This window comes from Pelecanus crispus, chromosome 27 (assembly GCF_030463565.1).
Source record: "Pelecanus crispus isolate bPelCri1 chromosome 27, bPelCri1.pri, whole genome shotgun sequence".
Lineage (NCBI taxonomy): Eukaryota > Metazoa > Chordata > Aves > Pelecaniformes > Pelecanidae > Pelecanus > Pelecanus crispus.
In genome coordinates, this window is record NC_134669.1 from 1,888,641 (window position 1) to 1,915,270 (window position 26,630).

General features: G+C 61.8%; 1 protein-coding gene across 1 annotated transcript; it reads left to right on the plus strand.

Annotated features, from left to right (window-relative positions):
• Positions 1 to 3,323: 3,323 nt before the first annotated feature.
• Positions 3,324 to 21,410, plus strand: EVI5L (ecotropic viral integration site 5 like). Its single transcript, XM_075725218.1, has 18 exons — positions 3,324 to 3,472; positions 4,495 to 4,684; positions 4,845 to 5,069; positions 5,506 to 5,580; positions 5,858 to 5,983; positions 6,530 to 6,673; positions 6,846 to 6,935; positions 7,322 to 7,419; positions 7,539 to 7,599; positions 8,717 to 8,770; positions 10,662 to 10,802; positions 10,984 to 11,112; positions 12,000 to 12,140; positions 13,347 to 13,499; positions 14,103 to 14,249; positions 17,525 to 17,620; positions 17,732 to 17,827; positions 21,210 to 21,410. Exons 1-18 carry the CDS (start codon positions 3,324 to 3,326, stop codon positions 21,408 to 21,410), a joined length of 2,316 nt encoding a protein of 771 aa, XP_075581333.1.
• Positions 21,411 to 26,630: the final 5,220 nt, after the last annotated feature.

The following is a 26,630-nucleotide window of genomic DNA, read 5'->3' on the forward strand; positions in this document are numbered from 1 at the left end:
GGGTTCCAACCCTGGGATTTTAGCTACGCCGGAGCGACGCACGTTTCCCATCAGATTCCTGGGTTTTTCCCCCAAATTCACCCTCCCTTTTTGATTTTTTCCTCTTTTTTCCGATGGTTTCCCATCCGTCAGGGTTGCCGCCGGCGTTTAATACCTGCCGCCACCAGCAGCCTGGGGAGGGGGGGGGGGGGGGAAACCCACCCTATTTTGGTGATAAATCCCAAAAGGCATCAAACCCTCCCGGTTTTGGGCGCGTTTCAACCAATTTAGGACTGCGAAAACCACAAAAATCACCAGCCAAATGGCATTTGGGGGAGTTTTTTTCCCAAAAAGCCACATTTGAAAATGCAGGTTGGTGGCTGGCACCGGGAGGGGAGGGTGGTTTCCTTGCTCTGTTTTGGTGCTGAATTCAGTTTTCACCTCTTTTTCGGGTGGGTTTTGGTCGGTTTTAAACCCAGGTGGGATTTTAGCTCAGGATTTGCACCTGCTTCATCCCCACCAGCGGCAAATCTCAGTGTTTAAACCCATTTTTATTCATTTTTCTCCTCTTCCTGCCAACCGTGGATGTTGGTGAAGATCGAGAACGTCCCGCTGAAATATTTGTGGTTTAATCAATTTTTTTTTTCCTTATCCGGCTCCTTTTGCACGTCAGTAATCGGGGTTTCTGGCACGTTGGCGGAATTTTTGATGGTTTGGGACCAATGGAAAGTCAGCGTGGCTACCCGGTGGCCTCCAAAAATTGCCGCTGAAACTGGGGGTGAATCCCCGCTTTGATGAACTTTTAAGAGGAGGCGACAAAAGCGGCACAGGAAAAAAGTGGCAACGGCTCGGAGACACGGCAAAAATGGTGCAAAAAAGGCGCAAAACGGCACTGAGAGACGCTGGGGAAGCGGCGTAGAAAATATTGTGAAAACGGGGCGGAAAAGGTGCAAAACGACACTGAGAGACGCTGCAAAAATGGGCAGAAAAGGCATGAAACGGCGCAGAAAAGGCATGAAAAGGGGCGGAAAAGGCATGAAAAGGGGCGGAAAAGGCATGAAAAGGGGCGGAAAAGGCACAAACCACCACAGAAACAGTACAAAGCTCCACGGAAAAGCTGCGAAAATGGGTCAAAAAACCTACAAATTGGCAAATTTTAAGCAATATGGGGGAAATTTTAACATTTTTCTCCCAAAATGGTCCAGCTCGAGGTTGGCGTCTTGACATCCTGCTGAAATTGGGCTGGTTTTTACGGCGTTTTGGTTGAGCAATGGTATTTTGGGGGAAAACAAGTCAACGTGACAGCGGCATGTGAGGAATTCGGGGACACGTGGGGACCTCGAGGACGCCGCGGCGTCCCGTCGCGCCTGGAAAGTTATTTTTTAATTAACCCACCGTCGCAAACGGGCTGAAATCAGGATTGGCCGAGCTCCTTTTTGGGCCAGTTTCCTAAAAACAGAGCCTGGGCGCCATGGTGGAATTGCCGGGACCGTTTCCACCATTTTTTCCCCCAATTTTCTCCATGCTTTTGACAACCCTCCGCCTGGACTTTTTTTTTTTTTTCCCCTCCAAATTCAAGCGTTTTCAGTAAATTTTCATACCCATCTCCCCCCGGAACAAGCTCTCGGCGCAACAGGAACCCCTGAAGGATGACGGCCGCAATTTCCTTCCCCCCATGCTGGAAAACCAACAGGATTTCACCCCAAAAAAAAAACCCACTGAAAAATTTCCACTTGCCTTTTCTCTTCTTTTCCCATTTCCACCTGCTTTTTTCTGGGTCTAATAAACAATATTACCAACTGCCTACCTCATTTTGGGGTTGAAATTACGCGTTTCGGCCGTGCCGTGCTCATCCACACGTGGTTGTCGCTTTTATTTCCCCCCACCCATCAACGTGGAAATGAAATTTTCCTAAAAAGCCATTTCAGGACATTCTCGCAGCCCGTTGAACCCTGGCAGGTTGTGCTGCGGCCGCTGTTTGAGCGGTAACTTATAATTTTGCAGCGAAGCCGCCGCCGGCGCTCGCTTTTTTTTTTTTTTTTCATTAAAACAGTGTTTTGGGTGATATCAGCCAGCAAGGTCTTGCAGGGAAATATTAATTATAGAAAATAAATTAACGGCTCTCCTGGAGCTGACGGCGCTGCTGGACGAGCCCCGTCCCGCAGCGGGTGGCATGGGGCTGAATTAAATATAATCAAAGCTTTCCCCCCCCCCCGCCCCTTTATAAAATTTCCTGCTTAATAAGCAAATCGACGTGATCCTGCCAAGGATTGACCCGATTCTTCCTCTGAAGCCGCTCTGTTAAATTTTGCTGCTTTTGGAAAACCGTGACCCAAACGGCACGGAATTTTCCCCGTTTGCGGTATGGCTGCGCTTGCCCAGCGCCCCTCCGTTGCTCCTCCGAGCTCGCTTTGCTCTGCTGGCCAGCTTTTCCCCCCAAAAAAGGGGTCAGAAACACAGCTTTTTGATTAAACCTTCCCCAATTTATAGCTTAATCTGCACGGAGAGCAAATCAAGCCCAAATCAGGTAAATCCCACATTCACGGCGCATCCTTCAGGCACTGCTGCTTTTTATTTCTTTCCTCCGCTTTCTTCGTCCGCTTTGGCCAACGGCAGCGACTGAGGGTTCGTTTCGCCGGTCTTCAGCAGCATTTTTGCACCAAAAGGAGAGTTTTTTCAACCTAAAAAAAAAAAAAAAAAGACCGGAGCTGCCTTGAGGGATTGCAGTCTCTGCCGATCCTCCAGCAAATCCCCGCCGGAGCCGCCGCTTGAACCCCTCTTTTTGCAGCACTCCTCGAACCGCCGCTTTTCACCCCGTTTCTACCAGTCCCTGCAATCCCAAACCGAGACGGGTTCCTCCCCGAAGAGGCATTTTTTTCTGTAAAACACCGCCAAAACGGGCAAACCGGGCGCTGTCAACCCCTAAAGCAAATCCAGCGCGAGGGCAGCTTTCTGCAAATCCTCTCTTTTCCACATTGGCCCGTTCCTTCCCGGAATCAGGGTGCGTTGGGCTGAATTCCAGTTTTCAGGCTAATTTCATGCAACTAATTTAGGGCAAACACGGGATGATGCGCTTAGTCCTGGCTTGACGGGAAAACTGGGCTTAAATGGGATTTTTTTGGTAGGGAATTAAGCGAATGTCTCAGCGGGCTGCAACCGGAGCGACGCTCGCGTCCTGGTTTCTCTCAGATTAGCTAAAACGCGGCGGGGGTTCTAAGAGATTTGAAGTGATGCGGTGAGGGGGAGAAGACGGAGGGGTCGCATCCCTCTCACGCCGGCGCTCGGCTTTCCAGGTGAGACCCCAAAATCCCCACGGGCTCGGCGCGTTGCCGGCCCCCGCCGCCATGGCGTCGCCGGCCGTCAGCCCCGACTCGTCCTCCCACGAAGCCCTCTCCTCCGTCAACTCAGCCCCGGCGTGTTCGCCCACCTCCGACTCGGAAAACCTCAGCCCCGACGAACTGGAGCTGCTGGCGAAGCTGGAGGAGCAAAACCGGTGAGTAGCGGGGGATATCCACCCCATTTGGGTTTTTTTATCGCCCTTTTTTTTCAAGCATTTCCCTTAAAATCAAAGAGACTGGACAACAATGAGCCGCTTCCCCTAAGCGTTGCTCCAGCTGGGGTGAAAACACTCCGGTTTATTATTTTCAAGGTTATTTTTTTTTTTTTTCCCCCCTCTTTGAAAGCAGCAGGGTTTGCTCGTTCAGGCGGGCAAAGGGGATTTCTGGAAGGAGGTGGCTGTTTGGAAATAATAAATAATAAACCCACCCGCTTCGGTGGTGGGTTTTAAACCTGCTCGTGATGGGAAGCGAGCCTCGAGGCTCACTTTGCCAAAATACCGGGCAAAAAGCTCCATCCCTGGCATTAAACCGGTGTTAAAATCAAGCCCTGAAATGCAAATTTCCTTGCAAAGCCATTTTTAAGCGAATTTGCTCTTGGAAAAAAAAAGTGAATTTTAAGCGAATTTGCTCTTGGAAAAAAAAACCCATTGGAAATCTGGTTTTTAAGCAGATTCATTAAAGAAACCGTCCCCAAGCAGCTGTCGGCATCTGGCCGAGGAAAATAGCTCACCCAGGTGCTGTTTTGGCGTAGATTGGGGGAATATCTCCTGCTTTGGGGCAGTTTGGAGGGAATAACTCCTTTTTTGGAGTGGTTTTGGAGGAACCTCTTCCTCCTGTGGGACATTTTGAGTGAATGTCTCTTCCTTTGGGGTGCTTTTGGGGGAGCATCTGCTTGTTTGGGGTGGTGTGGGGAGAATGTCTCCTCTTTCTGCACAGTTTCGGGGGAATCTCTCCTCTATTGGGGCTGTTTTGGGGGAGTTTCTCCTTTTCTGGGACCGTTTTGGGGGAATCTCTTCTCCTTGGAGGCTGTTTTGGAGTTATGTCTCCTTTTTTGGGATGGTTTTGTGGGAATCTCTTTTCCTTGGGGGCTGTTTTGGGGGAATATCTCCTCCTTTCGGGCAGTTTTTGGGGGCTCTCTCCTCTGGGGCTTTTTTGGGGCTATCTCGGTCTCTCACAGGCTACTGGAGGCCGACTCCAAGTCGATGCGTTCCATGAACGGCTCGCGGAGGAACAGCGGGTCCTCCTTGGTCTCCAGCTCCTCGGCCTCCTCCAACCTCAGCCACCTCGAGGAGGACACCTGGATCCTCTGGGGCCGCATCGTCAACGAGTGGGACGAGTGGAGGAAGAAGAAGGAGAAGCTGCTGAAGGTGAGGATGTAGCTTTATTTTTAATTCTATTTCAACCCTCCTGCAAAAATCTGCACCAACCTTCCCCGTGCTGGGACAGGACGATGTCTCCCCATCCACGAGGAGCTTCCCCATCTTCTCGAAACTCATTTTCTCAGGTTTTTGCCCCGTTTTTCCGCAGGAGCTCATCCGCAAAGGGATCCCCCACCACTTCCGCGCCATCGTCTGGCAGCTGCTCTGCAGTGCCACCGACATGCCCGTCAAAAACCAATACTCGGAGCTGCTCAAGATGTCCTCTCCCTGCGAGAAGCTCATCCGACGGGATATCGCCCGCACCTACCCGGAACACGAGTTCTTCAAGGGACAAGACAGCCTGGGACAGGAGGTCCTCTTCAACGTCATGAAGGTAACGTCTTTCCTTGAACGTCAACGGATCTTGGCCAGATCCCGGACACCGCTTCGGGTGGTGAAGCTGTTCTAACTGGATATTAATTTTTGAGGGGTTTGTTTTCCACCACAAACTCCTGGAACCATCACTTCTTGCAGCGTGACAGCCTTTTCTTCGCAAAGGGACCTTGTTCCCCATCCGTCCTAGACCTCATTTTTCCTGTTGAGTTTTAGTCTGAATTAAGAAACAAATAGTTGAGTATTTTGGGGTCTAAATTCAAGTGCGGAGCGACATCGTGCTCACAGGAGGTGTTGTCAACCAAAAAAAAGCTATTTTTGATGCCATGGTCAAGGCTTCTCTGCAGCGTTGCCCTCCCACAGCAAGCAGGGATGGTGACCCAGCCAATCCCCCTGCTCACACGTATATTTATTTTGAATTTTTTTCCTCCTTCCAGGCCTATTCGCTGGTGGACCGGGAGGTCGGATACTGCCAGGGTAGTGCCTTCATCGTGGGACTGCTGCTCATGCAGGTTTGTGCCAGCCCCGGGGCGAGGAGGAGCTGCCAATGGGTACGTGGTAGAATGGGGTTGGAGAATAGGAGCCTTTTTCTTGATCCTCAGGAGCAAAACGGGCTCGTTCCCACCATCCCACTTACCCCTGATAGGTTTAAAATCCCCCGTTCACGTTTCCCTTCACCCAGGGACAGCTCCCGGCACATCCCATCCCATCACCTGATGGGAAGAGGCTCTGCGTCCGGAACTGCCGGCAGAGGTTTAAGGGGGAATTCATGTCCCTTTGGGTCTCCAGATGCCCGAGGAAGAGGCCTTCTGCGTGTTCGTGAGGCTGATGCAGGAATACCGCTTACGGGAGCTCTTCAAACCCAGCATGGCCGAGCTGGGGCTCTGCATCTACCAGTTCGAGTACATGCTGCAGGTAAGGGCTGCCCCGTGCCCCCCAAAACACTCAGGGTGGTGGGAACCAGCAGGTAGAGCCAGGGGACAAGGACAGGGAGAGGTGGGAGTGAGGTGGCAGCTCTTGGGAGAAATGGGTTCCTCCAGTGGAGCGTGTGTCCAGCAACACAGACCCTGGGGACGTCCATGAGGTGCTCTGAGGACCATCCATGATTTCTCAAGGGGGACATCAGTGAGACCCCCCCCAAGGATGTCCACAAGATACCCTGGGGGCATCCATGAGACCCCCAAGGCACTCCAGGAGATGCCCCAGGGACCATGAGACCCTGGGGGACCATCTGTGAGAGACCCAAAGGAACCATCCATGAGACACCCCAGGGACCATCCGCGAGATGCCCTGGGGGACATCCATGAGACCCTGGGGACCATCCACGAGCCCCCCGCATCAAGGGACCTTCCATGAGACCCCTACAAGACCTTTTGGACCTGTTCAAATCACCATGAATGACCCCTAAAAACATCTACCCTTCCCCGTTTCTCTTCATTTCCCCCCATTTCTCACGTCCAGGAGCAGCTGCCGGAGCTGAACATCCACTTCCGCTCGCAGAGCTTCCTCACCTCCATGTACGCCTCGTCCTGGTTCCTCACCCTCTTCCTCACCACCTTCCCTCTTCCCGTGGCCACGCGTGTCTTCGACATCTTCATGTACGAGGTAACGGGGCTGAGGCCAACACTATAAATCACAAAGGGACCCCAACCACGGTTTCCGCTTGGATGTGGAAACGTTCTCCCCACGCCAGCCGGTCTGGTTTTGGGGAGGAAAAACCCCAAACCCCAGGTGGGAAAGGCGATGGTGTGGGGTCAAGCGTGGACCCTTCCCGCAGGGGCTGGAGATCGTCTTCCGTGTGGGGATGGCACTGCTGCAGTTCAACCAGGCTGAACTCGTTCAGCTCGACATGGAGGGCATGTCCCAGGTACGTGCCGGTGGCTTTTGGCGTGGATTTAGCCCACGGGATATGTTTCAGGGTGGATTTGTCCGACAGGACATGTTTTGGGGTGGATTTGTCCGACAGGTTGTGTTTTGGGGCAGATTTAAGCAACAAGGCATATTTGGGAGTGGATTTGTCCAGCGGGACGTATTTTGGGGCAGATTTAGTTAACAGGACGTTTTTTGGGGCCAATTTATGCAACGGGCTGTATTTTGGGGTGGATTTATGCAACGAGGGTGTATTTTGGGGCAGATTCATCCAACAGGCCCTATTTGGGGGCTGGTTTTACCCAATAAACCCTATTTTGGGGCTGGTGTATGCAATGGCCTATATTTTGGCGCCACGTTTCACGGCCAGTTTCCGCACCGCAGTACTTCCAGAAGGTGATCCCACACCAGTTCGACAGCTGCCCCGACAAGCTCATCCTCAGGGCCTTCCAGGTCAAGTACAACCCCAAGAAGATGAAGAGGTGAGATGGGGAGATGGGTTCCTGCGCTTGGCTGGGGTCCTTCCGGCAGCTGTGGGGCGCAGGGCCAGAGGGTCTGGTCCCCGTCCTCGTGTCCCAGCCTGTCCCCGTGTCCCGAGCAGGCTGGAGAAGGAGTACGCCACCATCAAGAACAAAGAGATGGAGGAACAGATTGAGATCAAGGTGAGACAGGTCAAGTGTTGGCATCCCGGGGCCGCTTGAACCAACCTTATGGCCACTTGGCCCATCCCCTGGGCCAGCTGAGCCCTTCTGGCGTGGCACAGCCCATCCCTGGGGCCATCTAAGCCATCCTGGGGCCGCTTTGGCCCATCCCGGGGTCACTTGACCCATTCCCAGAGCTGTTTGAGCCATCCTGGGGTGGCTTAGCCCATCCCCAGGGCTTTTTAAGCCATCTTAGGGCCACTTGGACTCATCCCTGTGGTCACTTTGAGCCATCCTAGGGCCATGTAGCCCATTCCTGGGGCCACTTGAGCCATCTTGGGGTGGCTTAGCCTCTCCCTGGAGCCACTTGACCCATCCCTAGGGTCACTTGAGCCATCCTGGGATGGCTTAGCCCACTCCCAGGCCCACTTGAACCATCTTGGGACAACTTCACCCATCCCTGGGGCCATCTAAGCTATCCAGGGATCGCTTTGACCCATCTCACGGCTATTTAAGCTGTCCCCAGGGCCACTTAGCCCATCCTGGGTACCATTTAGCCTGTCCCCAGCACCTTTTGAGCTATCCCTGGGGACACTTGAGACCTCCTGGGGCAGCTTATCCCATTCCCAGGGTTATTTAAGCTATCCTGGGGCTGCTTTGACCTATCCCAGGGGCCATTTAAGGTGTCCCCAGGGGCCACGTAAGCCATCCTAGGGCCACTTGACATGTCACAGAGCAGTTTGAGCCATCCCAGGGGCACTTTCTCCCATCCTTGGGGACGTTTAGCCCATCCCTGGGGCCATTGGAGCCATCTCCAGGGCCATCTAAGCCATCCTGGGGCCACCATGACCCATCCTGGGGCCATTTAAGCTGTCCCCAAGGCCACTTAGCCTGTCCCCAGGGCCATGTAAGCCATCCCGGAGCCACTTTGTCCCATCTTCAGGGTTGTTTGACCCACCCCAGGGCCACTTGACCCACCCCCAGGGCCGCTGGAGCCACCTGGGGACAGCTTAGCCCATCCCCGGGGCCACGTTACCCCCATGTCCCCATGTCCCCAGGCTGTCCCCAGGCTCAGAGACTCCCCTGGGGACGTCAGACCTTCCCTGGGGTTATTTCTTCCCCATTTTCCACCCCCCAGCGCCTCCGCACTGAGAATCGCCTGCTGAAACAGCGCATCGAAACCCTGGAGAAGGTAAGCTGGCACCCCAAAACCCCCCTGGGGGCACCCAAACCCCCCCCGGAGCACCCAAAAAGTCACCTGGAGCACCCCAAACTCCCCTGAAGCACCCATGCCACTCCGCCTAAAGATCCTGGCACCCATGGGTGCAACCCTGCTATCTCCAGCACCCTTTTTATGGGCCGCACCGCCAAAATCTCCCCTCCCAGCACCACTTTGGTACAAAAAAAGATGACTTAAGTCCAGTGAGCAGCCGCTGCATCATTTTTCCACACAAAGTCTCCCTCCAGGAGGTGGGAAACACTCCATTTTAGGGCAAAACACCACCATTGCCATGTTTTCCCCTGCTGGCATGGGGGAAAAAGAGCTAAAATCCTTGGAAAAACCCCCAAAACGGGGACTGATGATGCGCGGGAAGGTCGCCGGGTGCCTCCGCCTCTCGCTGCCTCCGTCCTCTTCGTTTATCTCGTTACGTCTCTCCTCTCTTTCTCTCTCTTCTCCGCCGGCGGCCGCAGGAGAGCGCGGCTCTCGCCGACAGGCTCATCCAGGTAGCGTCAAAAATAGCTATTTTTCTCTTTTCCGCTGCGTTTTAACCCTTTTCTTCCCCCTTTCGCTTCCCAGCCCGCCTGCGTCCAGCTTGTTTGGGGAAGATTTTGCCCTTTTTCCTGCTTTTCCGGAGGCTCCCGCGCACCTTCCCCGCTTTGAGGGGGGTGGAAGGGAGGAGGATTTGGGGGTGGTTGGTGAAAATGGGAGGTTAGGGCCCGTTTTGGGGCTCAGCGGAAAGCGGGGGGGACAGCGCGGTGGCACTTGGGAGCGGGGTTTGGCCAAGATGGGGTAAAAGCCGCCGTTTTGGCATCGTTAACCAAAATACGTGGCTTTTTGAGTGGAAGGTCATGGGGTGAGAGGGGCTTGGAGGGGACAAAATGGCCCCGGAGGTCCCCACGGGGCTGGTGTCACCTCTTTATCCTCAGTGTCACCTTCTGTGGGGCTGGCGTCACCCCCTTCTCCTGGTGTCACCTCCTGTGGGGCTGGCATCACCCCCTCTCCTCGGTGCCACGCACTCCGGGGCCAGTGTCACACCCCTTGTCCTCAGGGCTGGTGTCACCCACCACAGGGCCAGTGTCACCCCTCATCCCTGCTGTCACCCCTTCGTCCCCACTGTCACCCGCTGCGGGGGGCTGGCGTCACCCTCCACGGCTGGTGTCACCCCCTTGTCCCCAGCGTCCTGCCTGTCCCCGGCTTCACCCACTGTGGGACTGGTGTCACCCCTTGTCCCTGGTGTCACCCCTCGTCCCTGGTGTCACCTGTCATCCCTCATGTCACCCCTCATCCCTGGTGTCACCCCTCATCCCTGGCGTCATCCTTCGTCCCTGGCGTCACCCCTCATCCCTGGCGTCACCCCTCATCCCTGGCGTCACCCTTCGTCCCTGGTATCACCACTCATCTCTGGCGTCACCCCTCGTCCCTGGCGTCACCCCTCGTCCCTGGCGTCACCCCTCATCCCTGGCGTCACTCCTCGTCCCTGGCGTCACCCCTCGTCCCTGGCGTCACCCTTCATCCCTGGTGTCACCCTTCATCCCTGGCGTCACCCTTCGTCCCTGGCATCACCACTCATCCCTGGCGTCACCCCTCATCCCTGGCGTCACCCCTCATCCCTGGTGTCACCCCTCATCCCTGGCGTCACCCTTCGTCCCTGGTATCACCACTCATCCCTGGCGTCACCCCTCGTCCCTGGCATCACCCCTCATCCCTGGCGTCACCCCTCGTCCCCAGCATCACCCCCTTGTCCCCACCACCCCCTTTCCGCGTGTGACCCAGTGACCCGCGTTCCACCCAGTGACGCGCTGGTGGGGGGGAGAACCAGGCACTCCGTGCCGTGGTGGTGACACCTCCCCGCTGTCCCCAGGGCCAGGTGACACGGGCGCAGGAGGCGGAGGAGAACTACATCATCAAGCGGGAGCTGGCGGTGGTGAAGCAACGCTGCACCTCGGCCACCGAGAACCTGCAGCGCGCCCAGACCACCATCCGGCAGCTGCAGGACCAGCAGGTTGGTGTCCCCAAATGTCCCCAGATGTCCCCAGGCGTGCCCCATCGCCCCCACGCATCCCCCTTTCAATTTGCGCCCTGCTGCAGCCCGGATTCGGGTGCGGGTGGTGGGGGCCGCTGCCATGGGTGAGGGAGGGGACAGGCGTTGTGCCCCGTGGGTGACGTGTTGGGGACGGTGGCAGGGGAACCCGCGCTTCAGCGAGGAGTTTGTCACCCACCTGGAGACGGAGCTGGAGCAGTCGCGGCTGCGGGAGAGCGAGACCCTTGGCGCCCTCAAGGAGATGCAGGATAAAGTCCTCGACATGGAGAAGGTGACGGGGACAGCTTGCGGGTGTCACACAAGTGGCCTTGGGGATGGGGATGGTCCCACAAGTGGCCCTGGGGATGGGGAGTGTCAGACAAGTGGCCTTGGAGACAGGGATGGTCACACAAGTGGCCTTGGGGACAGGGATGGTCACAGGGGTGGCCCTGGAGATGGTCCCACGAGTGGCCCTGGGGATGGGGAGTGTCACAAAACTGGCCTTGGGGACAGGGACGATCACACGAGTGGCCCTGGAGATGGTCCCACAAGTGGCCCTGGGGATGGGGAGTGTCACAAAACTGGCCTTGGGGACAGGGACGATCACATGAGTGGCCCTGGAGATGGTCCCATGAGTGGCCCTGGGGATGGGGAGTGTCACACGAGTGGCCTTGGGGACAGGGATGGTCACATGAGTGGCCTTGGGGACAGGGACGGTCACAGGGGTGGCCCTGGAGATGGTCCCACAAGTGGCCCTGGGGATGGGGAGTGTCACACAAGTGGCCTTGGGGACAGGGACGGTCACACAAGGGTCTCTGGGGGGTCCTGGACCTGGTGTCCCCTGTCCCTGGGGATCCCCAGTGCTACACAAGTGTCCCCAGGGGATCTCCCTGCACCCGGGGATCCCCAGTGCCACGTGTCCCTGGGGCATCCCCTGTCCCTTGTGTCCCCTGTCCTCTCCCCCCCAGTACCCTGTGAGTGTCCCCACCTCCACCAGGCAGAGGGGGGCAAGCCCCCAGTGCCACCACCACTGCTCCCTGCCGATGACCAGTGCCACCGCCCCGAGGTGTCCCCAACGACATCCACCGCCCCCGGATGTCCCTGCCGACATCCAGCGCTACTGCCCCGGGATGTCCCTGCCCCGGGGTGTCCCCGCCGACGTTCCCCGTGTCCCCGCAGAGGAACAGCCTGCTGCCGGACGAGGACAACGTGGTGCGGCTGCAGGAGGAGCTGCAGGCGCTGGCGCTGCGCGAGGCCGAGGCCGTCAAGTCGCTGACGGAGCTGCAGCAGCAAGTCAAGGACCTAAGTGACAACTGGCAGGTAAGGACCCGGACACCTGGGTCCCCCCCGGATGCCTGGGTGTCCCCCCTAGACATCTGGGTCCCCCCGAGGCCACCTGAGTCCCCTCTCGGCTACCCGGGCCTCTTCCCAGCCACCTGGGTCCCTTGTCCCAATGCCTGGGTCCCCCCCGGCCACCTGGGTCCCTTGTTCCAATATCTGGGTCCCTTCCTGGCCACCTGGGTCCCTTCTTCCAACATCTGGGTCCCTTCCTGGCCACCTGGGTCCCTTCTTCCAACATCTGGGTCCCCAATTGTCCACCTGGGTCCTTTGTCGTGATGGCTGTGTCCTCTCCTGGCCACCTCGTCCCCTCCCAGCCACCTGCGTCCCTTGTTCCAACATCTGGGTCCCCTCTTGTCTACCTGGGTCCCTTCTTCCAACATCTGGGTCCCCTCTTGTCCACCTGCGTCCCTTGTTCCAACCAACATCTGGGTCCCTTGTTCCAACATCTGGGTCCCAGTTGTCCACCTGGGTCCTTTGTCCTGATGGCTGTGTCCTCTCCTGGCCACCTCGTCCTCTCCTGGCCACCTTGTCCCCTCCCAGCCACCTGGGTCCCTTCTTCCAACATCTGGGTCCCCAGTTGTCTGCCTGGGTCCTTTGTCCTGATGGCTGTGTCCTCTTCTGGCCACCTCGTCCCCTCCTGGCCACCTGCATCCCTTGTTCCAACATCTGGGTCCCCTCTTGTCCACCTGGGTCCCTTCTTCCAACATCTGGGTCCCTTGTTCCAATATCTGGGTCCCCAATTGTCCATCTGGGTCCCTTGTTCCAACATCTGGGTCCCCTCTTGTCCACCTGGGTCCCTTGTTCCAACATCTGGGTCCCCTCTTGTCCACCTGGGTCCCTTGTTCCAACAGCTGGGTCCCCTCTTGTCCACCTGGGTCCCTTGTTCCAACAGCTGGGTCCCCAGTTGTCCATCTGGGTCCTTTGTCCTGACGGCTGTGTCCTCTCCTGGCCACTTCGTCCTCTCCTGGCCACCTGGGTCCCTTCTTCCAACATCTGGGTCCCCTCCCATCTGCCTGGATCCCTTGTCTTGATGACTGGGTGCCCTCCTGACTACCAGGGTCCCCTCCCTGCCACCTGGGTCACTCATCCCAACACCTCTGTCCCCTCCCATCCGCCTGGGTCCCCACGAGGGCCACCTGGGTCCCCCTGCCCGCCCGGTGGGTGCCTGACGGGTGCGGGGCGCAGGCGGGCCGGGCAGGCGGGCGCTGGAAGGATTCCCCGCGGCGGAGCAACGCCAACGCGCTGCAGGAGGCCGTGGTGACGGCACGGCTGCGGGAGGCCCAGGCCCAGGCCGAGCTGCGGGCGCTGCGCCAGCGGGTGCTGCAGCTCGAGACGCAGGTCAGAGCCCGGGCCGCATCCTGACTGGGGGTTGGGGGGGCTGAACTGGGGGATACTGGAGTCATGGGTGCTGAACTGGGTGTGCTGGGGCTGTGGGTGCTGCAGCTCGAGACGCAGGTCAGAGCCCGGGCCGCATCCTGACTGGGGGGGCTGAACTGGGGGATACTGGAGTCATGGGTGCTGAACTGGGTGTGCTGGGGCTGTGGGTGCTGGGTCTGGGGGTACTGAGGCCATGGATGCTGGGGGTGTGGGTGCTGAACTGAGGGTGCTGGGGCTGTGGGTGCTGGGTCTGGGGGTACTGAGGCTGAGGGTGCTGAGCTTAGGGTGCTGGGGCTGTGGGTGCTGAACGAGGGGTATTGAGGCCATGGGTGCTGGGGGTGTGGGTACTGAGCTGAGGGTGCTGGGGGTGTGGGTGCTGAACTGGGGGTCCTGAGGCTGAGGGTGCTGAGCTGAGGGTGCTGGGGCAGGAGGGGCTGAACTGGGGGTGCTGGGTCCACGGGTGCTGGGTGCCTGCACCCCCAGGGCCGGATCCGGGTGCAGCGGGGCTGCGGGGGCGGGTGACAGGGCCTGTGGCCGGGGTGGTGACAATCCTGTCCCCGGCAGGGCCAGATCCAGCGCACGGTGCTGGGCCGGGCGGAGCAGACCTGCGCGGGGCTGCGGGAGCAGCTGCGGCTGGCGGCGGCGCAGAGCAAGGGGCTGCAGGCGCAGCTCAGCGAGAGCCACCGCAAACACGCCGAGGCCCAGTGCAAGGTGGGACGCTTGGGGACAACCTGGGAACGCCCTCAGGCCCTGCTCTGTCACCTCCCTGGGGGTGCCCGTGGGTGCTCCCCAGCCCCTCCCCGGGGACACCCCTGTCCCCTCCCCAGGGACACCCCTGTCCTCTCCCCGGGGACACCCCTGTCCCCTCCCCGGGGATACCCACGTCCCCTCCCCGGGGACACCCCTGTCCTCTCCCCAGGGACACCCCTGTCCCCTCCCTGGGGACACCCACGTCCCCTCCCGGGGACACCCCTGTCCTCTCCCCAGGGACACCCCTGTCCCCTCCCTGGGGACACCCCTGTCCTGTCCCCAGGGACACCCCTGTCCCCTCCCTGGGGACACCCACGTCCCCTCCCGGGGATACCCACGTCCCCTCCCCAGGGACACCCACGTCCCCTCCTGGGGACACCCCTGTCTCCTCCCTGGGGACACCCACCTCCCCTCCCCAGGGACACCCCTGTCCTCTCCCCAGGGACACCCCTGTCCCCTCCCCAGGGACACCCACGTCCCCTCCCCAGGGACACCCCTGTCCTCTCCCCGGGGACACCCCTGTCCCCTCCCCAGGGACACCCACGTCCCCTCCCTGGGGACACCCACATCCCCTCCCCAGGGACACCCCTGTCCTCTCCCCAGGGACACCCCTGTCCCCTCCCCGGGGACACCCACGTCCCCTCCCCAGCGACACCCCTGTCCTGTCCCCAGGGACACCCCTGTCCCCTCCCCAGGGACACCCCTGTCCTCTCCCCGGGGACACCCCTGTCCCCTCCCCGGGGACACCCACGTCCCCTCCCCAGGGACACCCCTGTCCCCTCCCCGGGGACACCCCTGTCCCCTCCCCAGGGACACCCCTGTCCTCTCCCCGGGGACACCCCTGTCCCCTCCCCGGGGACACCCACGTCCCCTCCCCGGGGACACCCCTGTCCTCTTCCCAGGGACACCCCTGTCCTCTCCCTGGGGACACCCACGTCCCCTCCCGGGGACACCCCTGTCCTCTCCCCAGGGACACCCACGTCCCCTCCCGGGGACACCCCTGTCCCCTCCCCGGGGATACCCATGTCCCCTCCTCAGGGACACCCCTGTCCTCTCCCCAGGGACACCCCTGTCCCCTCCCTGGGGACACCCCTGTCCCCTCCCCAGGACACCCACAGCCCTTTCCATGGGGTCACAGTGTCCCCCTCTGCAGGGTCCCGGTTGTCCCCTCCACCAGGGTCCCTGTGTCCCCTCCAAGGGGGTCAGTGTGTCCCCTCTGAGAGGGTCCTAATGTCCCCTCCCATGGGGTCTCTGTGTCCCCTCAAAAGGGCTCAATGTGTCCCCTCTGAGAGGGTCCCAATGTCCCCTCCTGTGGGGTCCCAATGTCCCCTCCCATGGGGTCTCCGTGTCCCTTCAAAATGGATCAATGTGTCCCCTCTGAGAGGGTCCCAATGTCCCCTCCCATGGGGTCTCTGTGTCCCCTCAAAAGGGCTCAATGTGTCCCCTCTGAGAGGGTCCCAATGTCCCCTCCCATGGGGTCTCTGTGTCCCCTCAAAAGGGCTCAATGTGTCCCCTCTGAGAGGGTCCCAATGTCCCCTCCCATGGGGTCCCAATGTCCCCTCCCATGGGGTCTCTGTGTCCCCTCAAAAGGGCTCAATGTGTCCCCTCTGAGAGGGTCCCAATGTCCCCTCCTGTGGGGTCCCAATGTCCCCTCCCATGGGGTCTCTGTGTCCCCTCAAAAGGGCTCAATGTGTCCCCTCTGAGAGGGTCCCAATGTCCCCTCCTGTGGGGTCCCAATGTCCCCTCCCATGGGGTCTCCGTGTCCCTTCAAAATGGATCAATGTGTCCCCTCTGAGAGGGTCCCAATGTCCCCTCCCATGGGGTCTCTGTGTCCCCTCAAAAGGGCTCAATGTGTCCCCTCTGAGAGGGTCCCAATGTCCCCTCCCATGGGGTCTCTGTGTCCCCTCAAAAGGGCTCAATGTGTCCCCTCTGAGAGGGTCCCAATGTCCCCTCCCATGGGGTCCCAATGTCCCCTCCCATGGGGTCTCTGTGTCCCCTCAAAAGGGCTCAATGTGTCCCCTCTGAGAGGGTCCCAATGTCCCCTCCTGTGGGGTCCCAATGTCCCCTCCCATGGGGTCTCTGTGTCCCCTCAAAAGGGCTCAATGTGTCCCCTCTGAGAGGGTCCCAATGTCCCCTCCCATGGGGTCTCTGTGTCCCCTCAAAAGGGCTCAATGTGTCCCCTCTGAGAGGGTCCCAATGTCCCCTCCCATGGGGTCTCTGTGTCCCCTCAAAAGGGCTCAATGTGTCCCCTCTGAGAGGGTCCCAATGTCCCCTCCCATGGGGTCCCAATGTCCCCTCCCATGGGGTCTCTGTGTCCCCTCAAAAGGGCTCAATGTGTCCCCTCTGAGAGGGTCCCAATGTCCCCTCCCATGGGGTCTCCGTGTCCCTTCAAAATGGATCAATGTGTCCCCTCTGAGAGGGTCCCAATGTCCCCTCCCATGGGGTCTCTGTGTCCCCTCAAAAGGGCTCAATGTGTCCCCTCTGAGAGGGTCCCAATGTCCCCTCCCATGGGGTCTCTGTGTCCCCTCAAAAGGGCTCAATGTGTCCCCTCTGAGAGGGTCCCAATGTCCCCTCCCATGGGGTCCCAATGTCCCCTCCCATGGGGTCTCTGTGTCCCCTCAAAAGGGCTCAATGTGTCCCCTCTGAGAGGGTCCCAATGTCCCCTCCTGTGGGGTCCCAATGTCCCCTCCCATGGGGTCTCTGTGTCCCCTCAAAAGGGCTCAATGTGTCCCCTCTGAGAGGGTCCCAATGTCCCCTCCCATGGGGTCTCTGTGTCCCCTCAAAAGGGCTCAATGTGTCCCCTCTGAGAGGGTCCCAATGTCCCCTCCCATGGGGTCTCTGTGTCCCCTCAAAAGGGCTCAATGTGTCCCCTCTGAGAGGGTCCCAATGTCCCCTCCCATGGGGTCTCTGTGTCCCCTCAAAAGGGCTCAATGTGTCCCCTCTGAGAGGGTCCCAATGTCCCCTCCCGTGGGGTCCCCATGTCCCCTCCACCTGTGTCCCCATGTCCCCTCAAAAGGGATCAGTGTGTCCCCTCCCATGGGGTCCCCATGTCCCCTCCCATGGGGTCCCAATGTCCCCTCCCATGGGGTCTCCGTGTCCCCTCCAACAGCATCCCCATGTCCCCTCCACCGGGCTCCCATCACCCCCCACGTCCCCTCCAGCGGCCTCCCCTGGGCGGGGGGGATGTGACACAGGGGTGGCACTGGTGTGGCACCGGGTGACACGAGTGTCCCCAGAGCAAGGAGGAGGTGATGGCGGTGCGGCTGCGCGAGGCCGACAGCATGGCGGCCCTGGCCGAGATGCGACAGCGCGTCGCTGAGCTGGAGATCCAGGTGAGGGGGGGACAAGGGGACAGGGGGGGTGGGTGGGGGGACACAGGGGGTGACGGGGTGACAGGGTGACAGGGCGGGGACGGGCACCCGCTGACCCGCCCGCACCCGCAGAGGGAGGAGGGCATGATCCAGGGGCAGCTCAACCACTCGGACGCCGCCCAGTACATCCGCCAGCTCAAGGACCACATCGACGAGCTCAAAGCCGAGGTAAGGCACCCATGGGTGCTGCGGCACCCCCGTCCTGCGCCCACAGGTGCTGCGGGACCCGTACCCTGCACCCACGGGTGCTGCAGGACCGGTGCGCTGCACCTATGGGCACGGCAGGACCCGTACCCTGCGCCCACGGGTGCTGCGGGACCCCCGTCCTGCGCCCACGGGTGCTGCGGGACCTGTGCGCTGCACCCATGGGTGCAGCGGGACCCATACCCTGCGCCTATGGGTGCCGTGGGACCCACGTCCTGCACCCACGGGTGCTGTGGCCCCTATACCCTGCACCCATGGGTGCTGGGGACCCATATCCTGCACCCATGGGTGCTGCAGGACCCACATCTTGCACCCACAGATGCTGCAGGACCCGTACGCTGCACCCATGGGTGCTGCAGGACCAGGACCCTGCACCCACGGGTGCTGCGGGACCCATGTCCTGCACCCACGGGTGCTGTGACCCCCATACCCTGCACCCATGGGTGCTGGGGGACCCACATCCTACACCCACGGATGCTGCGGGACCCGTACGCTGCAACCATGGGTGCTGCAGGACCAGGACCCTGCACCCATGGGTGCTGTGGGACTCACGTCCTGCACCCAAGGGTGCTGCAGCACCTGCATCCTGCACCCACAGGTGCTGTGGGACCCATACCCTGCACCCACAGGTGCTGGGGCACCCACATCCTGCACTCACGGGTGCTGAGGGACCCACGTTCTGCACCCGAGGGTGCTACAGCACCCACATCCTGCACCCACAGATGCTGGGGCACCCACATCCTGCACTCACGGGTGCTGAGGGACCCACGTTCTGCACCCGTGGGTGCTACAGCACCCACATCCTGCACCCACAGATGCTGGGAGACCTGTACCCTGCACCCATGGGTGCTGGGGGACCCACATCCTGCACCCATGGGTGCTGTGTCCCCTATACCTTGCACCTACAAGTGCTGGGAGACCTGTACCCTGCACCCATGGGTGCTGTGGGACCCACATCCTGCACCCAAGGGTGCCATGGGACCCACATTCAGCACCCAAGGGTGCCGTGGGACCCACATCCTGCACCCAGGGTGCCGTGGGACCCACATTCAGCACCCATGGGTGCCGTGGGTCCACATCCTGCACCCAAGGGTGCCGTGGGACCCACGTCCTGCACCTAAGGGTGCCGTGGGTCCATATTCTGCACCCACGGGTGCCGTGGGACCCACATTCTGCACCCATGGGTGCCGTGGGTCGACATCCTGCACCCAAGGGTGCCGTGGGACCCACATTCTGCACCTGAGGGTGCTGTGGGTCCACATCCTGCACACACGGGTGCTGAGGGACCCACGTTCTGCACCCGTGGGTGCTACAGCACCCACATCCTGCACCCACAGATGCTGGGAGACCTGTACCCTGCACCCATGGGTGCTGGGGGACCCACATCCTGCACCCACGGGTGCTGTGTCCCCTATACCTTGCACCCACAAGTGCTGGGAGACCTGTACCCTGCACCCATGGGTGCCGTGGGTCCACATCCTGCACCCACGGGTGCTGTGGGACCCACATCCTGCACCCACGGGTGCCATGGGACCCACATCCTGCACCCAAGGGTGCCGTGGGTCCACATTCTGCACCCATGGGTGCCGTGGGACCCACGTTCTGCACCCATGGGTGCCGTGGGTCCACATCCCGCACCCAAGGGTGCCGTGGGACCCACGTTCTGCACCTAAGGGTGCCGTGGGTCCACATTCTGCACCCATGGGTGCTGTGGGACCCATGTTCTGCACCCACGGGTGCCGTGGGACCCACGTCCTGCACCTAAGGGTGCCGTGGGGGTCCACATTCAGCACCTAAGGGTGCCGTGGGGCCCACATTCTGCACCCATGGGTGCTGCGGGGCCCACGTCCTGCACCTAAGGGTGCCCTGGGTCCACATTCAGCACCTAAGGGTGCTGCGGGGCCCACGTCCTGCACCCAAGGGTGCTGCAGCACCCACGTCCTGCCCCCGTGGGTGCTGTGGGACCCCCATACGGCTCTGGCACCCGCGCGGTGCCCATGTCGGGGACAGTCCCCAGCGGGGCTGTGCTGGGCGCTGGCGCCATCGCCGATGTCCCCGATGTCCCCGCAGGCCCACGTGGCAGGGACGGCTGGTGACAGTGTCTCCCGTCTCTCCTCCCTGCGCCCCTTCTCTGCTCTCCCTTCTCCCCTCCTGTCCCCTCCTGTCCCCTCTCCTGTCCCCTCTCCTGTCCCCTCTCCTGTCCCTTCTCCCCTCCTGTCCCCTCCTGTCCCCTCTCCTGTCCCCTCCTGTCCCCCCCGTCCCTTCTCCCCTCCTGTCCCCTCCTGTCCCCCCTCTGTCCCTTCTCCCCTCCTGTCCCCCCCTGTCCCTTCTCCCTCCTGTCCCCCTCTCCTGTCCCCCCCTGTCCCTTCTTCCCTCCTGTCCCCTCCTGTCCCCCCTCTGTCCCTTCTCCCCTCCTGCCCCCTCTCATGTCCCCTCCTGTCCCCTCCTGTCCCCTCTCCTGTCCCTTCTCCCCTCCTGTCCCCTCCTGTCCCCTCTCCTGTCCCTTGTCCCCTTCTCTCCTCCACCCCCATCTTGTCCCCCACCCATCCCGTGGTCCTTCCCTGTCCTTTGTCCCCGTCCCTGTCCCGTTGTCCCCCATCCCCTTCTTCCCTGTCCCATTCCCCACCTGCCCTTGTCCCCTGTCCCCCATCTCCTTGTCCCCTGTCCCCTTATCCCCATGTCTTTGTTCCCTGTCCCCATCCCGTCACCTTGACCCCATCCCTATCCCTTTGTTCCCTTTCCCCTTATCCCATGTCCCCTTGTCACTCATGCCCTTGTCCCATCACCCCTCGTGTCCCCATGTCCCTTGTCCCCATGTCCCCTTGTCCCATCACCCCTCGTGTCCCCATGTCCCTTGTCCCCGTCCCCTTGTCCCCACCCTCTACCCTCTTGTCCCCTTGTCCCATCACCCTTCATGGTCCCATGTCCCTTGTCCCCTTGTCCCTATGTCCCCTTGTCCCCATCCCCTTGTCCCCGGCCCCTGTTCCCCATCCTGGCCCCATGTCCCCATCCCCTTGTCCCTGTCCCCTGTCCCCAATCCTGGCCCTTGTCCCAACCCCCTTGTCCCATCACCCATCGTGTTCCCGTGTCCCTTGTCCCCATGTCCCCATCCCCTTGTCCCCGTTCCCTGTTCCCCATCCTGGCCCCATGTCCCCATCCCCTTGTCCCCGTTCCCTGTTCCCCATCCTGTCCCCATGTCCCCATCCCCTTGTCCCTGTTCCCTGTTCCCCATCCTGTCCCCATGTCCCCGTCCCCTTGTCCCCATCCCCTGTCCCCCATCCTGCTCCCTTGTCCCCCTCCCCTTGTCCCGTCACCCATCGTGTTCCCGTGTCCCTTGTCCCCGCAGATCCGGCTGCTGCGGGGGCCGCTGGCCTTCGGGGCGGTGGGGCTGGGGACGCGCCTGGGGGACGAGGACTCGCTGGGTTCCTCCGACGAGGAGCTGCCACCCTTCGCCCTGACCCACGGGGACATCGGGGACCTCGGGGACCTCGGGGACATGGGAGACAGCAGCGACAGCGAGACCGAGGGGGCACCCACGGCACCGTGACCCACGGGGACGTCGGGGACATGGGGGACAGCAGCCACCAGCGAGACCGAGGGGGCACCCATGGCACCCTGATCCACGGGGACATCGGGGACGTGGGGGACAAGCAACGACAGCGAGCCCCAGGGGCCAGCCCAGGGACCCCGAGCTGTGGGGACATCGGGGATGTGAGGGTCGCACCAGCCCCATGGCACCCTAGGGGCACCCAGGGGACACCGAGGGTCTGCAGGGGACACTAAGGGACACCCACAGCACCCTGGGGACACCGAGGGCCCCTGTGGGTCCTGTGGGCACCCAGGGGACGACACTGGAGGACACTAAGGGGCACCCACAGCACCCAGAGGACACTAAGGGGCACCCAGGGACCCCACAGCACCCAGAGGACACTAAGGGACACCCAGGGACCCCGCAGCACCCAGGGGACACTAAGGGGCACCCAGGGACCCCGCAGCACCCAGGGGACACTAAGGGGCACCCAGGGACCCCGCAGCACCCAGGGGACACTAAGGGGCACCCAGGGACCCCGCAGCACCCAGAGGACACTAAGGGGCACCCAGGGACCCCGCAGCACCCAGAGGACACTAAGGGGCACCCAGGGACCCCGCAGCACCCAGGGGACACTAAGGGGCACCCAGGGACCCCGCAGCACCCAGGGGACACTAAGGGGCACCCAGGGACCCCGCAGCACCCAGGGGACACTAAGGGGCACCCAGGGACCCCGCAGCACCCAGGGGACACTAAGGGGCACCCAGGGACCCCGCAGCACCCAGGGGACACTAAGGGGCACCCAGGGACCCCGCAGCACCCAGAGGACACTAAGGGGCACCCAGGGACCCCGCAGCACCCAGGGGACACTAAGGGGCACCCAGGGACCCCGCAGCACCCAGGGGACACTAAGGGGCACCCAGGGACCCCGCAGCACCCAGGGGACACTAAGGGGCACCCAGGGACCCCGCAGCACCCAGGGGACACTAAGGGGCACCCAGGGACCCCGCAGCACCCAGGGGACACTAAGGGCACCCAGGGACCCCCGCAGCACCCAGGGGACACTAAGGGGCACCCAGGGACCCCGCAGCACCCAGGGGACACTAAGGGGCACCCAGGGACCCCGCAGCACCCAGGGGACACTAAGGGGCACCCATGGCACCCAGGGGACACTAAGGGACACCCAGGGGACACTGTGGGTGCCCAGGGGCACCCAGGGAATGCTGAGGGCACCCATGGGCCCCATGGCACCCATAGGACACTTAAGGGACATCCATGGCACGAGGGGATGTTGAGGGCACCCATGGGCCCGGTGGCACCCATGGGACACTGTGGGACATCCCTGGCACCCAGGGCAGGATCCAGCCGGGGGGGGAGTGTCAAGGTCTTGGGCCTGGGGCTGCCCCAAGCCCCTGGCAGTGCCCTGAGCACAGCCGGATCCTGCGCACGGAGAGATCCTGGGGCACTGCTGGATCCCTGAGCGCCCGGATCCTGCGCACGGAGAGATCCTGGGGCACTGCTGGATCCCTGAGCACCCGGATCCTGCACACGGAGGGACCCTGGGGCACCGCTCGATCCCTGAGTGACCGGATCCTGCACACGGAGGGACCCTGGGGCACCGCTCGATCCCTGAGCACCCGGATCCTGCACACGGAGGGATCCTGGGGCACCGCTCGATCCCTGAGTGACCGATCCTGTGCATGGAGGGACCCTGGGGCACCACTCGATCCCTGAGTGACCGGATCCTGTGCATGGAGGGACCCTGGGGCACCGCTGGATCCCTGAGTGACCGGATCCTGCACACGGAGGGATCCTGGGGCACTGCTCGATCCCTGAGTGTCTGGATCCTGCACACGGAGGGATCCTGGGGCACCGCTCGATCCCTGAGCGCCCGGATCCTGTGCATGGAGGGACCCTGGGGCACCACTCGATCCCTGAGTGACCGGATCCTGCACACGGAGGGATCCTGGGGCACCGCTCGATCCCTGAGCGTCTGGATCCTGCACACGGAGAGATCCTGGGGCACCGCTTGATCCCTGAGCGTCTGGATCCTGCACACGGAGGGATCCTGGGGCACCGCTCGATCCCTGAGCGCCCAGATCCTGCACACGGAGGGACCCTGGGGCACCGCTCGATCCCTGAGCGCCCGGATCCTGTGCATGGAGGGACCCTGGGGCACCACTCGATCCCTGAATGACTGGATCCTGCACACGGAGGGATCCTGGGGCACCGCTCGATCCCTGAGCGTCTGGATCCTGCAACACGGAGGGATCCTGGGGCACCGCTCGATCCCTGAGCGTCTGGATCCTGCACACGGAGGGATCCTGGGGCACCACTCGATCCCTGAGTGACCGGATCCTGCACACGGAGAGATCCTGGGGCACCACTGGATCCCTGAGCGCCCGGATCCTGTGCATGGAGGGACCCTGGGGCACCACTCGATCCCTGAGTGACCAGATCCTGCACACGGAGGGATCCTGGGGCACCGCTCGATCCCTGAGCGTCTGGATCCTGCACACGGAGGGATCCTGGGGCACCGCTCGATCCCTGAGCGCCCAGATCCTGCACACAGGAGGGATCCTGGGGCACTGCTGGATCCCTGAGCGTCTGGATCCTGCACACGGAGGGATCCTGGGGCACCGCTCGATCCCTGAGTGACCGGATCCTGCACACGGAGAGATCCTGGGGCACTGCTGGATCCCTGAGCGCCCGGATCCTGTGCATGGAGGGACCCTGGGGCACCACTCGATCCCTGAGTGACCGGATCCTGCACACGGAGGGATCCTGGGGCACCACTCGATCCCTGAGCGCCCAGATCCTGCACACGGAGGGACCCTGGGGCACCGCTGGATCCCTGAGCACCCGGATCCTGCACACGGAGGGACCCTGGGGCACCGCTGGATCCCTGAGTGACCGGATCCTGTGCATGGAGGGACCCTGGGGCACCGCTGGATCCCTGAGTGACTGGATCCTGCACATGGAGGGACCCTGGGGCACCGCTGGATCCCTGAGTGACCGGATCCTGCACATGGAGGGACCCTGGGACATGATGGGACCCCCCCGGTCGAAGCCCATGGCCGGATCCTGGACCCAGCCAGACCCTGGGACGCAGCTGGATCCTGGACAGATCCTGGACCCAGTGGCTCCCTGGATGCAGTGGGGACCTCCCCCCCCAGCACCCCCCACCCCCAAGACGTGGCTGGATCCTACACACACACCCCCCCAAACCCCCCCAGGACACGGCCAGATCCTGCGCACAGTGACCGTGACCTCCTGGATCCCATGGGATCCTGGACAGCGGCCGGATCCTGGATCCAGCCAACACCCCCAATCCGGCCAGTGGTGGGGCCGGATCCTGGACGTTTTGGGGGGGGTCCCTGACGTGGCCTGGCCCAGGAGAGGGCCAGATCCTGCACCCCCCCCACCTCCCCCCCCCCCCCCATTGCTGTTTATACCCTGTACAGAGAAATACAGACGCTGTGGGACAACGGGACCCCCAAAAAGCCTCCAATTCACCCCAAAAATATCTGCTGGGTCCACCCAATCCTCAGCATGGCCCCAAAACCCCTGGAATTCACCCCAAAATCCCTGAGATTGGCCAAAAATGGCCTCCCGGGACCCCAAAACCCCTGGAATTCACCCCAAAATCCCTGAGATTGGCCAAAAATGGCCTCCCGGGACCCCAAAAACCTCTGGAATTCACCCCAAAATCCCTGAGATTGGCCAAAATGACCCCCCCAGGCCCCCAAAACCCCAGGAATTCACCCCAAATATCAGCTGGGCCCCCCCAAAATTCCTGGAATTTGCCCCCCCCGCGGGACCCCAAAACCCCTGGAACTTATCCCCCAAATCCCTGAGATGCCCAAAATGCCCCCCCAGGGACCCCAAAAACCCAGGAATTCACCCAAAAATAGCCTCCCCCCCCAAGGGGACCCCAGTAATCACATGGGGGGGGGGGGGCAGCACCTTTATTTGTGTGTGTGCCCCCCCCCTGCAAAGAGGGAGGATTTGGGGGGCGTCCCGGGGGGCACCCAGGCGATTGGGGGGGATTTGGGGGGGGCGTCCCGGGGGGCACCCAGGCGATTGGGGGGGATTTGGGGGGGTCCCGGGGGGGGCACCCAGGCGATCGAGGGGGGGGGGGTCCCAGGCTCAGGGTGCTGCTGGGGGGGGTCCTGGCTGGAGGCGGCTTCGGGTCGGTGGTCCTGAGCTGGGGGGGGGGGGGGGGGGGGGGGGGGGGGGGGGGGGGAGGGAAGTTGGTGCCCCCCACTAACCCCCAGTGCTCCCAGTTACCCCCCCATCCCACCCCACCCCCCTCCAGTGCTCCCAGTATAGCTTTCCAGTGCCCCAGTATACCCAGTGCCCCCCAATATTGTCAGTGTCCCCCCCCAATCCATCCCAGTGCCCCCCACCCCCCCCCCCCCCCCCCCCCCCCCCCAGTGCTCCCAGTTACCCCCGGCCCTCCCACTTCCTGTCCCAGTGCTCCCAGAATCCCTTTCCACTGCCCAGCCAGTATCCCTCTGCCCCCCCCCCCCAGTGCCCCCCAGTATAACCAGGGCCCCCCCCCTTTGAGCTCCCAGTGCCCCAAGTTACCCCCCCCAATTCCCCCCATCCCTCCCAGTACCCCCCCCAGTGCTCCCAGTTACCCCGTGGTCCCCCCCCCCGTGCTCCCAGTACCTCTTTCCAGTGCCCCCCAGTATTCCCAGTACACTTTGTGCCCCCCAGTATAACCACACCCCCCCCTTGAGCTCCCAGTGCCCAAATTACCCCCCGTTGCCCCCCCCATTCCTCCCAGTGCCCCCCCCCCGTGCTCCCAGCACCCCCCCAGTGCTCCCAGTTACCCCCTACCCCCCCCCAATTTCCCCCCAGTGCTCCCCAGTACACCCAGTATCCCCTGTGCCCCCCCCAGTATAACTAGTTCCCCCCGCCCCGTGCTCCCCCTCCACGAGCTCCCAGTGCCCCAAATTACAGCCCAGTTTCCCCCAATCCCTCCCAGTACCCCCCAGTAATCCAGCACCCTACCAGTGCTCCCAGTTAACCCCTGGCCTCCCCACAATTCCCCCCCCTCCCAGTGCTCCCAGTCCCTCTTTCCAGTGCCCCCCCCCAGTATAACCAGTTCCCCCCGTGCCCCCCCTGAGCTCCCAGTGTCCCCAGTTATGGCCAGTTCCCCTCATCCCCCCCAGTGCCCCTCCCAGTGCTCCCAGTTACTCCCTGCCCCCCCAATTTCCCCCCAGTGCTCCC

What these genes read in the sequence shown, in the direction of transcription:
- EVI5L (XM_075725218.1), top strand. Translation starts at nt 3,324, where the DNA reads ATGGCGTCGCCGGCCGTCAGCCCCGACTCGTCCTCCCACGAAGCCCTC. An exon ending in ACATGGAGGGCATGTCCCAG is followed by an intron (nt 6,936 to 7,321) that starts GTACGTGCCGGT and finishes TCCGCACCGCAG; the next exon opens with TACTTCCAGAAGGTGATCCC. An exon ending in AACCCCAAGAAGATGAAGAG is followed by an intron (nt 7,420 to 7,538) that starts GTGAGATGGGGA and finishes TGTCCCGAGCAG; the next exon opens with GCTGGAGAAGGAGTACGCCA.